Here is a 14747-nt window from a genome sequence, read left to right on the forward strand (position 1 = left end):
AAAAGGACTCTTCACAAGAAAGTAATCTATTAACAAATACCCCAACATCAGTCAACTATTAACAAATACAACATCATCACAGTTAAGCACATGGGGTTATTGATTTTCAAATCTGTAACATCAATAAGAAAATAACTTAACATAACAGTCACAGATTCACAGCATGTCAACAACAATAAACAAAAATATCACAACAATAAATAAATAAAAAAGCAGCTAACTTTATATATATCAGACCTCAAAGGCAATCAGCTAACTTTAATAAAGAAACCAACTAGCACATGCAGCCAAGCATTATCGATTTTTTCAAAACCCTAACTTTATTTGCATATAAAACATTAAAACTTGAAAAAATAAACAGAGAGAAACATAACACAGAGAGAGGGTCAGAGGGTATCGATATTTCTATTTTCAAAACCTAAAAAACAAAACACATAACACAGAGAAACACAAAACAGAGAGAGGGTCAGAGGGTATCGAGATTTCTATTTTCAAAACCTAAAACACAAAACCCACTAACACAAAGTAACACAAAACACAGAGTAACACAAAACAGAGAGTGAGTCACGGTATCAAGATTTCTATTTTCAAAACCTAAAACACCAAACACAGAGAAACACAAACAAAAGACAAACACAAAACAGAGAGGTGGCGTGGGGAGGCAGCGTGTGGAGGGCAGCGTGAAAGTGAAAGTGAAAGTGTGATGTCGACGGCAGAGGGAGAGTGAAAGTGTGGGGAAGACATACTCACCGTGGGAGATGAGAAGCCGATGATCGTGGAGAGGGCGGCGTGTGGAGGCGACGGCAGAGGGAAGGAGTGGAAAGTGTGAGAGGTAGGAAGTGGGGCGGCCTGAGGTCTGAATGTTAGAGAGTGAAAAGGTGAGGGCGGCGTGTGAAGCCGATGATCGTGGAGAGGGTGGCATGGGGAGGCGACGGCAGAGGGAAGGAGTGGAAAGTGTGAGAGGTAGAAGTGGGGCGGCCTGAGGTTTGAAACTCTGAATGTTAGAGAGTGAAAGGGTGAGACTGAAAGTGAAAATGAAAGAGTGGGCCGGGTATGTAGGGTAGGGTTTCCACTTTTTCCTTTTATAGTTCAATTAATTTTAGTTTAATTAGTTTAATTAGATAATTAGCTAGTTTAATTATAGGTGATTAAAATCTAATAGATTTTAAAATGTTGGCCAGATCATTTGAAATTTGAAACTTTGAAGTGATGACTGAAAAAAAAAGAAAAAGGCCCACTGCAACTTACTGAACTTAGTTTCCTTTAGTCACTTGATAACTTAGTTTGGTAACTTAGTTTGGTAACTTAGTTTGAACTTAGTTTCTTGATGGATTGGACTTTGCCCACTGCCCAAAGCAAAGCTGGCAAAGCATATCTGCCAACTGCCAAAAGCTGAAAAGCAAATCTTTTTTTTTTTTGAAAATATCCGGTAGAGAGAGTAGCTGTTTACAAAATATTTTATATTTAATATAATAATATAATATAATAATATATTAATGATATTATTATATAATAATATTTCGGTTCGGTTCGGTCAGTTCAGTGTATTAAAATTTGACACCGAAAACCGAACCGAAAATTTCGGTTTTTTATAAAATAAAACAGAAACCGAACCGAAATTTTTACATCGGTTCGGCCGGTTTGAAGTGGTTTTTTCGGTTCTTCGGTTTTTTGCACACCCCTAGAAATGACACTTCACCTTAAATCTTAAGGGGGAAAAACAATTCCCTTTTTGACATCCATTTGATCAAACTCTATTAAATTAATGTTAACAATATTGCGAACTAATATATCATTTGCTTAAGGGTAGGTTTCCATAATTATCCTTTGTTTCAGAATTAAAATCCATGGATTTAAATTTTTAAATAAAGAGTATTTTAAAATTAGTATGTCTTTTTCTTATTTTTTTAGTTTGTCATTGGGTTGTAGAGAGATTTGTCGTTGCAAGTATTTTGGTGTTTTATAAACTTTGCATTATTATCAAAAAATTTTGTTATGTTTTTACTAATAATGGTTAAGCTTTGATAAAGAAAATTTCTTAGAAATTTAGAATATTTACTAATATAAACAGAAGGGGGGAAGTGTTATTTTCTTCAAACCTCAAGGAAGCGGAGTATAATTAGTTAATTACCCTCAAAAAAATTTCGTTAAAAAGTAAAGCAGTTATGTGCTTTAGCTAATTGAAATCATTAAATATTGAGAGTCCTATATACGGAATATGATTGTGTCACTTGTTGATCCCATGGATTCTTCCAAGAATGGTTCTATCATAGAACTAGTTATTTCCATTTACTACTGGCCGTTTTAATTGCTTTTCTGTTTTATTATTATATTAAGATTTCACTTTGATAATTATTTATTTGTTGTAACACTAACCAATGGAAGGATTGATTTGTTCACTCAAGGAGTACCTTTTCATTCATAATATACCAATTAAATATATATATATATATATATTATCTCTGTTTCTTTAATTTTTTTTTCTTGTTCTTATTGTTGTCCATTATATAATTAACTGCACAATTGAGTACTATACATGGATTATAAGAAAATTTCTACAAAATGTTTCAGAATAAAATTATGTCGTGCATGCATCACGCTAAATATCAAATACTAATTACATAAAGCAACAAGCAATTTCTTCTCTAGTCAAGTAAGCTCAACCTGAAAACAAAGTAGATATTTGTTTGAGGTGTGCAGTGAAGTGCAGGACCTAGATTTTAGATTGAAGTTGCCTTTGGGACTATTCATTAGTATCCTTATGTTAAGCTTTACGGTTGTTGTTGTTGTTGTTTTATTTATTTTTTATTTTTTTAACTTTACCTTTCTAGACTATGCTAGGGGTGCTATCTGTGATAATATCTTCCACATGTTGTTAAGGTTGCAATGTGTTATTTGACATTTTTTTTTACATCGATTCATTATTAACATTACTTTTATTATACACGAATCACATGTCATGTTAATAGTTGTGAAAAAAAATTCTTACTAATTTTATTTTTAAGCATTTGATCTTTTGCTGGAAAGAAAAATATTTATATTGACTGGAAAAATATTTTTAAATGTATATCATTTATCAATATGTAATAGAATGTTGCAATAATCCATTCGCCACAAAAGTTGTAGCCTGTAGCCAATAGCCCAGAGTTCAGCCTGAACACTGAAAGTAAGTCCTAAGTAGAGAAGGAAAAACACTTTTTCCAATTACCATTTTTGTCCCAGATAAGCTCACCTGGAGCATGTCCAGGGGAGCCTATAGCTACTACCATTTGTACTAAATTTTACAAAGGTTGCGGGGTGAACTTCATGATTCTAGAACACCTTCCTTCTCTTCCTCCATTCCAAACATAAGAGTTTTATCCTTAGGTTGACTTGCTTTTAATGGCGGCGCCCTGGGGCATAATTAATAAGATAGTATTACAGTAGTTTTTTCATAATACTGTAAATTTTTTTAGCTGACATCATTCGCTAATTTTCATTAACGATATCATATAGCAACTTGTTTTCTATGTCTATTTTAGATGGTCATCATTGGTTAATTACAAATTTGGTACCAGCAGCAGCTAGGATATTGTTTCGAATGAACATCTAGTGGCAAACCGGTAGTAGATCATACCCAGATGGGAAAAAATGGTAAGATTATCAATCATTATTGATTATGGAAACTATCATCAGTAACACTGTACATCAATTAAGAGCTTTCCACCTCTTCCTTTTCTGGTGAGACAGACAGAGAAAGGTTGAAACTATATGGCACGGTGTTCTCTTAACAAGATGCTGAACTTTCTATTACAAGCTATATTGATGATTATATACACATTTCATTTACCTATAGTACTAGTGGTTTTACCTGTACAAATGGTTAATCAGTCCTTGTGTTCAACTCAAGCAATCAGCCTTCTTCCCCAAACTCCTCCGTGAATCTCTCATGCATCTCAAGATCAGCTTTACTTACAGTTGGCTTCTGTCTTGCAAGTACTTTATCAAAATTTGCTCTTGTGATTGGTGGTGGCTGGATCTGCAAGTCATACATTCTCAGAGCCAGTTACATTCAAGTCATTATATAAATTAAAAGAAGTGGATGAATGAGGCTAGAAAAGAATACCCGAAATTGACCTTCCTCCAAAGAATTGTGTAATTTTGATAGAAGAGAATCATCATTGAATGTGGGCACATAAGATACAGGCATGCAGTTTTTAAATCTCTCCCCCACCCCCATCCCGCCTTCTCTTTTCCACTTTTTCTTCAATCCTACTTTAATGCACATTGAATAAGTCCTAAGTTGTTGAATAAGTCCTTAATAATTCTATTTGGTAAGTTATTGATACCTAGCACTAAATATGATTATAGTGCTAATTTTGGCAATGATTTCTGGTCTAGAGCTTTATGCAGTGTCCATTAATAATAATAATAATAATAAATGAAACAGTTCCTACCCAATACTTACCTTTGAAGCTAGGCCTTGTGCATCAAGTTCCTGCAAGGTAACCTGAACAGCTTCTCGTTCGGTAGGTTCGCAAGGGACCCACACGTCACTAGAGTCCTTTTTGAAGAATTTTGCATCACTGGTTTGACGAACAAGTTCAAATAGAACGTCTTTAACCTATCAAAAGAGAGGAGGTAGCTAACAGCTTTCAGCCATATACAGGGGCATAGTCAGGAATTTTTGTGAGCTGGAACAAGTGTAAACTGGACACTTACACAAACAGCTATGTCTGAACCTGAAAATCCTTCTGTTTTGTGAGCTAAATGCTCAAAATCACTTTCAGTTAAGTTATGAGGAGTGTCTCCAAGATGAACCTGAATAAATAAAAAACCTGTTGAGGATATTAAGGCTCCGCTTGGGAGTTCATAAGGGAATGAAATGGAATGGAATGAGATAATCATAAGGGAATAGAAATGAATGAAATGGAATGAAAAGGAATAAAAAGAATAATTTTAGAATATTCTTTCCTTCTCTTGTTTGGGAGTTTTAATGGAGGGAATGGAAAGTCCATTCCTTTGTTTGGGAGTTTAAGTGGGAGGGAATGGAATGGGTAGGAGGGAACACCCATTCCTTTCTATTCCCTTAAAATCTCAAATTTTCATTCCCCCAAAATTGGGAGGAATGGGAGGGAATGAAATTAGATTTAATGATTTTTTTACTAAAACTCCCAAAATACCCCTATATATTCAACCTTTTATTTTAAAACAGGGGTTTAATAGTAATATTGTTATAAAATGATTCAATTCTATTCCCTCCATGTTGCTCCCAAACAGGATTACTTACATTCCATTCATTTTCATTCATTTCCATTCCTTTATTTTAAAACATCTAAACAAGGTTACTTAATTCCATTCCATTCCATTTTTTCCATTCCTTTCCCTTACTTAAATGCATTCTATTCCATTCCATTCCTTTCTATTCCCTTATGATTATCTCATTCCATTCCATTCCCTTATGAACTCCCAAGCGAAGCCTTAGGGAAAAGAATGGAATGGAATGGAATTAAGTAACCTTGTTTGGATGTTTTAAAATAAAGGAATGGAAAAGAATGAAAATGAATGGAATGTAAGTAATCCTGTTTGGGAGCAACATGGAGGGAATAGAATGGAATCATTTTATGACAATATTACTATTAAACCCCTGTTTTAAAATAAAGGGTTGAATATATAGGGGTATTTTAGGAGTTTTAGTAAAAAAATCATTAAATATAATTCAATTCCCTCCCATTCCTCCCAATTTCGGGGGGAATGAAAATTGAGGTTTTAAGGGAATAGAAAGGAGTGGGTGTTCCCTCTTACCCATTCCATTCCCTCCCACTTAAACTTCCAAATAAGGGAATGAACTTTTCATTCCCTCCATTAAAACTCCCAAACAAGAGAAGGGAAGAATATTCTAAATTTTTTATTTTTTATTTTTTTCCATTCCATTCCATTCCTCCTCCCAAGCGGAGCCTAAACAAATCATAAGCTCCAAAAGAATCAATTACTATGGCTCTACCAAAACCACAGTACCTTAAACATGTGCTGCCTTGCCTTCAAATCTGGGAGAGGGATGTAAATTCACTTATCGAAACGCCTACGGATGGCCCGTATTTAATTTTCCTTAGTCTCAACCCCAAAGAAATGAAGGTCATAAAACTCTTTTTAGCTATAACTTTAGGTCCAATGGATCAGAGTTTTCTTACCTGATCCAAAGCATATGGAGTATTCATGGCGGCAAGAACCAGAACTTTCTGATCTTCGCTGCCTACACCTTGAAATGGGTTAAAGAAAATTTCCATTTGAAGATTAACAGTAGAAAAACCAAAGGCAACAATCACTGTTTAATGTAGTTAAGAACTAATGTAGGTTAAAGATAATAGTAGTAGGGAATAAGACGAAAGAGATGTGGGCTTAAGATGATGCACCAAGAATGCAAGAACATAGAGTGGGAAGAGATCTATGTCTTCAATCCAAGTTAGACTATACACTCCAGACTCAGCTATTGAGAGTTCAAATTGGAGAATTATCTGGTGGTAGGAGTTTGATCACTAGCCATTGCAACAGTTTGCATATTTCACTACCATAAAATGGATTATTGTGAAAACAGGGAAGAGATCCTAGGGCCAGAATTTGAGTGAGCATGAGGAAAATGTGAAATGGAACCTGCTTTTCATATGGGCCATGGCCTAAGAGACTCGGCAATAACTAGGAGAATGCTTGATAGTCAACTGAAACAGGTACAGCCTGCCTTTGTAACAAAATTAACTTTATCCCAATACAGCCCATGCACCAATCTCTAAAGTAGAAGAACTAGCATTCTGTCCTTGTAACAAATTTGTCAGGTTCTAAAGGTTTAGAACAATTGGCAAATCGTAAACACAAACTTGTCTAGATATAGCTCCTAGAATCTATAGATATTATTAGACAATACTCAAGGTGATACAAGTCAAGATTCAAGAATATACAAGCTACAGAAAAAAGAGTTCAAAAACTGCCTGGTTTGATTGATCAAAAAACAGGCTCGACTGATCGAAATACGGGTTAGCAGAATTTTAAGTTTGGCCCAACAACAGTTCAAGCCCAAAAAGGATTAGGGTTTTAGATCTACTTCTTCTAGTATATAAAAAAAAACCCTAAGCACATTTTTAAAAGGCTTTTTAGAGAGAGAAGAATGTGTCTCTTTTTTGTATTTAGGGTTTTGTACTCAAAAAGCTATCTCATACCTTCTACCGGTGTTATTCCTTGAAGAATATCAAGATCCGGTGTTGTAGAAGTTGTTGCTTTCTCTAGTCATCAAAAGTTCTGATGATCTAAACCTTCAAGAGTGGTCTTGAAGTCAGGGGGCGAAGGTATGTACAAGGGTGGGGGGGCCATGACCCCCCCAAAATTTTGAAAATTTTTAAAATATATATACAATTATTTTAAAGTTTTCCAAATTTAGTCTATAAAAATAAGAGTTGGCCATTCCAAATATTTGAATTAGTCCAACAATGCACTTAAAAAAAAATTTGGTTTAATAGTTATAGAGATATAACTTTATTTTTTGCAATTCTATTTTTTTATTGTAAAATGTGCTCTTATATCTATTAAATATTTGATAAAATTTGGTATCAAATATGTTTGAATCTATCTTTTTCAACCCATTATGTGGTGATTAACAAGTCATTGACTCATTAAAAAAATTTTGTTACGAAAACTATACATGAAATGTGTCTTTAGTTGCCATATAATGTGTTAGAGTAAGGTAGATTTAAATATGTTTGAAGCCTAATTTATTCCTCAAAGTTTTGAATCATTCATGTGTTTGATAATTTCATTAGTTCAATTAAATGATTTTTTACTTACTTTAGTATAAAGTTTGATAATTTGTATTTAAAATGAAACTTTTTAAGAATTTTACTACAAAAATGGAAAAAATGAATTTTATTTTATGAAAAATTGCCAAAAAAAATAATTTTGATTGAAAATACTAAGCAAAAAAAAAAAAAAAAAAAAGGTGTGTGTATATATGTAACTTGTCAAATAAAAAAAGTGTGTGTGGAGGTTGTCTTGATAAATATATTAGCGTCGCAACTTGACCCTCCCAAACAAAAATTCCTGGCTACGCCCCTGCTTGGAGTCACAAACAAGAGAGTTTGTGTTGCTAAACCTTTGAGTGGAGTCTCAAAGTCACAAGTATGAGACCTTGTGGTTGCAGTGGATTAAAGAAAGAAGTAGTCCATGGATTCGGAGCTGTCACGTGGTCGTGGTAGTAAATTTTCTACTCGAGGTAGCAAATTGATGTTAGTGGTCTAAGTTCTATTGTACAAACTTCAATTCTTTCATAGTGGATCTGTTTTCTCTTGAGAATAGCTAGGTTAAATTCTCTTCAGGTATTTTACTGATTTGATTTTCCTAGGTTATTATATCGTTGTGTTCTTTATATTTTCGCATTATTTACATGATATGATTTTATTGTGTTAACCTAAATCTTTGAAATTTATCTAAGAAATCACTTAGCTAAATAACTAGGTTAAACAATCTAGCTTACAAGGGTCTAAAAACTTTACAAAATTTAACAACTATGATTGTAACTTTTTTCCCCCTTTTTTTGGGAGATAGAGTGGAGACAAGGCTTGAACTCAAGACCACTTTTTGACAAAAAAGCTAAAACTATTATAAAATTATGAATTTAATCATTTAACCATTATTCTAACAACAATTTTGTTCATAGACAAAAGGAAAGGCCTAAGAATTTTAAGCTCCAAAAATCAAGTCTAAACGCTATACATAATGGTATTGGCAGGAAGCAGAATGCATATACGTATATAAATTATATGACTTCTACAATCTTTCCCTAAAATAACAGACAGATAGCTTAGCAACTGAAACAATAACTGGACCACTTATGGAAAGTAAAAGAGAGAAAGAAAATGCAGGACAAAAAAACAGTTGAGATAGGGAAACTTTTAAATATTGCATATCACCTACTAAAGTGTAAGGATGACAGTTGTATTAGTATAAGATAAGCTTGGAACAAAGCTCTAGCTCTTATCAACTTCCGGTGAACACAAAATACCTGCATCTGTACATGAAGTTCTGTTTTGTTACGTCGAGATGCTTCACTCTCATTGCCTTCACCTCGCTGGCCACATAAGGAATCAATTTCATCAATGAAAATAATGGAAGGAGCATTATCACGAGCCATTTGGAAAAGATTTGAGACTAGCTTTTCGCTTTCACCCATCCATTTTGAAACAAGGTCTGATGACGAAACACTGTGTATTGGCAGCATCTAGCACTCGTCATGTGTTGGCAACATTCCATTCATATAAAGACATAAAAAAATAAATAAAAAAATAAAAAACTACATCCATGGGCATACAACTGGAAGTGTAAATCATACATGCATTTGGAAATTCAAATTCACTTGAATGACGTGACAATTACAATAAAAATCAAGTGAAGCATTCAACCCCAGCCATATATGTAGTAGACGAAAAAAACTATATAAAAAAAATTTATTAAGAACCGCAACCATACTGAAACTCAAATATCTTAAGTTAGGTATAAGCAAGAATTTTTGATCCATTAAATCCACATTTCATAATTTTCTTTTTCTGTCATCTCACTTAGTTGACATCAGTATTCGGACTTGTTGCCTTTTAACAATGTTCTTATGATACTATTTGACAAACAGGAGAAGTCACGGCTGACAGCATAATGAGGTAATTCGCATTGATTGCAATCTTCTTTGCTGCCTTTCTACCAAGTCATTAAAAGACTGAGAAAAAGGAACAAAATATGAAGAGAGCATCCTCATATGCTTACATTCACTCTCCAAGGTATAATGTCACACCCTAAACCCAAAAGGGTCCATAGCGTGAGAGAAGAAACATAAGGGCGAGAATGTACAAGATTTTTTTTTTCCCCAACACATGAAAAGAATAAATAACCATACTAAAATCTCCATATTACAAGGCAAAACTCTATAACACATTTACAAACAATAACTCAAATCATGTGTCTCCAAATAATACATGAATATATTTCAAAACTCCAAATGGATAACATAAAACCACAGTCCCTTCTAGAATATAATACATTAACATTGGAGTTAGGCCTACAATGCCTAAAGCTAACAAACCTCAAGTACCCAACATCCAATAGAATTAATTATGATCTCGTTAAACTTTGCAAGATTGAGTCATCAACCACTGCCCAAGTCTCCCAATTTAATATAGCACTCCAATCACTACCAATAAATTAAGCTCCATGCCCGACATGTAGCTAATCTATCTGTAAAACTGTTGGAGATTGGGATAAACTAAAGCCCAGTAAGTAGCATAATTAATGGGGGTAGGGGAAATGCAAGTTTCATGATAATGAGCATTTTACAAAACATGCTATAATTTAGGAATTTTCTTTCAATTTATGCAAAATCAATTTCATTAAGAACACGACAAGAATGATAAGAATAATATAGCACCAAGCTTTCCAAAATAACTATGAAACTATATTTTATTCACTATGAGCCATAAGAATCCACTATGAAAGAATCGAAGTTTTACAATAGTGACTTAGACCACTAACATCCTATTGCTACCTCATGTAGAAAACTTACTGACATGACCACGTGCAAACTCTAAGACCACGGACTCCTTCTTTCTTGGATTCTCCAGCAAGTACAAGCACTCCCACTTACATATCTTTAAGCTCTTTAGTGCAGTAACTAAATGATCATCAAGCTCTCAATGAGATCTCCTTCTTGATAATCCTAAGCACGTGTGAAGGCAACCACCTCTCAGATCTCACAAGAGATTCACACACACAGCAAATAGAGCAACCTCTAAAATGTGGCTAGGATTTACCTTTTATACCTAGGGCAAAACATAAAACCCTACACATCATATGAGCTTAGGGCTGAGTTGGAAATTTTGCAGAAAAAACAATCTGCACGACTTTCGATCGATCGAGTCTAATTTTTGATCGATCGAGTCAGTCAGAATTGCACACTTAATTTTATAGTTAACTCGATTCCAACTTTACATAAAAGGCCTATACTTTAAGCAAGTCTAAAACAAGAATAACAACCTATTTTGATCATGGTTTGCCAATAATACAAATTAGAGTTCTAATACATTAGTTTCTAAATACTTAGAACCTAACAACAGGGTTTCTAAATGATGAATTACAAGCAAATTTGGCACAGAATAAAGCCAACAGAATGGTTGATTAAATTCAACCTTACAAATCTTATTCACATTGACAACATGCTAAAATTCAACAAGAAAACTAGAAGCTAATAACCCAAAACTTAAAAATAATCATTGTGGAACTAACTAGTAAAAAATTGGGGAAACTTCACAGGCAGTATTACAGCCTCTTAAAATGCCTGTTTGGCACTCTCAAGCTCGGCCACATCACTTCACTTCACGTTTGGTTTCTCTTTAATTATCACAGAATCAAGGCCAGCCCTAAGCTTTGCTTGCTTCGGATCCTTCGCACCTCTTCCCACTCCTCCCTTCGACTTTGTCTTTGGTTGGCTAGCAATTGTTGCATCACCACTTCAATTGTTGCATAAAATAGCCCAGTACTCAAATATCATTGCTTCATATATTTATGATAAGCCATTTACAATTCTAGATTTTTTTTTTCTTTCCAAAGAAAATTTGCAATTAAACCCTGAAATCTAGTTCAATAAGCACAAAAATGAAAAACCCAATTCTTAGAATTTGTTTCTATGATGATAGTGATGTTGTTCAAGAAGCCATAACAGGTAAGCTTTATAGGTCAGAATAGAAGACTATGATAAACAGAAAATTACAGTTACAGACTTGAAATTCAAGCTATACTTTCTCTCTGGTGTTTGGTACATGCACTGAAAAATATGTGTTTTGTTGTTTGAAAATATGTGTGGAAATACGAGTGAGTGAAAAAGTGTGTGAAAATACGTATAATCTATATATATCTAAAAGCTGAAGCGTAGCATTTATTGTTGCTACGCTCCAGTTGAGCCACATCATCGCCATGTCACAAAGTTTTTATTTTCCTTTTTTTTTTTTTTTATAAATTATTCTAAGATAGCTTTAACTTTAGATACATATGCTAAGGAGACAAGGAGCCTTCGATTTGGCTTGAGGGAAATTCCTTCTTAATAAATACATTTTATTATTTTAAATTTTAAAAAATAAATTTAAAATTTTTTAAAAAGTTTAATTAATGCCATAAACTTTCCCAATCGTTTTAATTCGCGGCCCTTAAGTACCACACTTAACTAAAAATATCCAAAAATCGGGTGAATTGTGGCTAAAAGCCTAAGATCCACACATATATATTTGATGTGCAATTATAAGAACTATAGTCCAGTATATGATAAGTGTGAAATTATATAATAATCAATAATTTATTCATTCTCACCTAAATATTTATAATAATATAAATATTACAATTTCCTTTGAGTAAATATTAAATGATTAATATAATTTTCTTTAAGATACAGAAGTATTTTATATATTAAAAATACTACTCTAAACTAAAAAATAAAGATAAAAAAAATTAAAATACTACTAGCTTTTTCTTGCTTTTTTTTTTTTTTTGTTTTTTGTTTTTTGTTTTTGTTTTTGAAGAATTGGATTTTTCTTCTTTAGCATAAGTAACAAAAATGGTTTTTTTATTTTATTTACGAGAATCTAGTAACTAAAATTAGTTAAAACTTTTCTTTTAAAGTCCAAAATAAGGCTCCGTTTGGTACACCCACTTAAACACATGTTTTCAGTTTTTAAACAATACTAGTCGCAGACCCGCGTAATGCGCGGGATAATTTTAATATCATATTATTTTTTGTTAAGTAAAGAATGAGAATGATAGTTGAGATTTATAAGTAATAGTCCCAAACTCATCTCACAATAATGTGTTTACATTGTAATATATATAATAAATTTTATGTAAGTAAAGAAGTCTTTATCTTGATTTTGTGTTTGTGTGTGTATTTTTTTTTTTTAGCAAAGAAACATGTTGCATTTTACTTTCAATTATTATATATAACAAAATATTTTGTAATACGTTAGAATAGTGTGAGATATGTATCAAAACACAACACAATTAAAAACTGGAAAATGTATAATTTTTATTAGAACATGAAAATGAATCTTGTTGGTTTCATATGAAAGCTAACATTATTTTGCATTTTTGGAGAAATTACTGAGCAATTTATCCAAACTTTGTTTCCATTTTATCACATAAGAACTATTAAACAAAATTATAATAGTTTCTATTTTGATAATCACTAAACTCATGTATGAGAATCAACTATTACAAAAAATTTCTCCCCAAAACATATATTGATTTCTATTATTCCTTTCCATACAATTTAAAAAATGTGAACAACTAAGGAGCTAAATGTGTAGTTGATCGTTTCTGCAAAAAATAAAAATGTGTAGTTGATCTTAATCAATCAATAAATAGCATAAAAGGGGTAGGGGAAAGCAAACGTAATCACAGTATAATTGTTTATATATGTCCATATTTGTTTTTGTATAATAATACTCTTGCTTTCTAAAATATTCATGGTGCAACTGTATCTTGTTTGATCTCTCCCAGTTCTGCCACTTTAACCCAACTCACAACATATAAACCAATGATCATGAAAAAGGACCTAGGAAAATGAAGCCAAACACAATTTCTAATTTTTAGTGATAATAAAAGAGAGATTAAAAGATATCACAAATATGTAGTGATAATTAAAAAAAATTCCATCACAAATACTATACTTATTGGTTTTAAGAGAGATTAAAAGAGAACAAATATAAATATAAAATGTGGGTGTGTGTGTGTGCCCGCATGTGTGTAGTGGAAGGGAAAAATGTATATACGTACATAAGTGTTGAGGGAGGGGAAAGGTTGGGAAAGAGGAAGAGACTTTGTATGTTTTGGTAATTGAAAAATGTATTTATAACTGGTAAGTTGCATAGTTAATGTTATATATATATATATATATATATATATTTAATTTTCTTTTTAAAAGAACTCATCAAATCCAATGTAGTAACATAATAGTAAGTCTGAATAGAGGACTTTTGGGCAACCATATAGGTTTATGAAAAATTTAAAACTTTCTATATTCATTATTTTTTTCCCAAAAATTTTTATCATAGAAAATTATTTCCTTCATAAATGAGAATTTTATGGATTTTTTTTTTCAATTAGATCGAAGAAATATATAGGAAGGCAAAAAAAATTGATTGTATTTCTAAAAGATCTAATAGTGAATATTTAAGTACATATTATTTAAGAATTATAATAGTGAAATTTGTAGTACAAAAGAAATGCCTAGTTGATTTCCTGTTGTATTTATCTATTTTATTTCTTATATTATTTCTATTATATTTTTGAATATTTAAGGAGTATGATGAATTGAAGTGCAACATATCATAGCCAAATCGAACAATAAGATATAAGATATAAGTTTAAGGTTTTTTTTCTTAAGAATTAGATAAGCTTAATTAAGCTAATTACTAAGGTAATATGATTTAATTCATGTTGGACTATACAAAATCATTCTATTTATATATATATATATATATATATTGGTTAGCATGATTTGAATTAGGTTGCAAGATTTCATAAGAATGAGATCACGTTGAGGTATATGCTTCAATTGAGAGAATTTTTTAATTTTAAAGTAATGGACATTAGTATTACCATGGAAACATAAAGCAATATTGCATGCATGTCCACAATTATAAAATGGATGCAATAGTTATAAATTGTAAGAATTTGTTTTTGAGATAGATAATCAT

The 14747-nt window shown here is 32.2% G+C and overlaps 1 protein-coding gene across 1 annotated transcript; it reads right to left on the reverse strand.

Annotated features, from left to right (window-relative positions):
- Window positions 1-3815: 3815 nt before the first annotated feature.
- On the reverse strand, window positions 3816-6134 carry LOC111999157 (protein SUPPRESSOR OF K(+) TRANSPORT GROWTH DEFECT 1). Its single transcript, XM_065762159.1, has 4 exons — window positions 5998-6134; window positions 4702-4800; window positions 4448-4603; window positions 3816-4018 (listed from the first exon to the last, which is right to left on the reverse strand). The coding sequence occupies exons 1-4, from the start codon at window positions 6004-6006 to the stop codon at window positions 3893-3895; spliced, it is 390 nt and encodes a 129-aa protein (XP_065618231.1). The 5' UTR covers window positions 6007-6134; the 3' UTR covers window positions 3816-3892.
- Window positions 6135-14747: the final 8613 nt, after the last annotated feature.

Source organism: Quercus suber, unplaced genomic scaffold, assembly GCF_002906115.3.
Source record: "Quercus suber isolate HL8 unplaced genomic scaffold, Cork oak 2.0 scaffold_444, whole genome shotgun sequence".
In the NCBI taxonomy this organism is placed as follows: Eukaryota; Viridiplantae; Streptophyta; class Magnoliopsida; order Fagales; family Fagaceae; genus Quercus; species Quercus suber.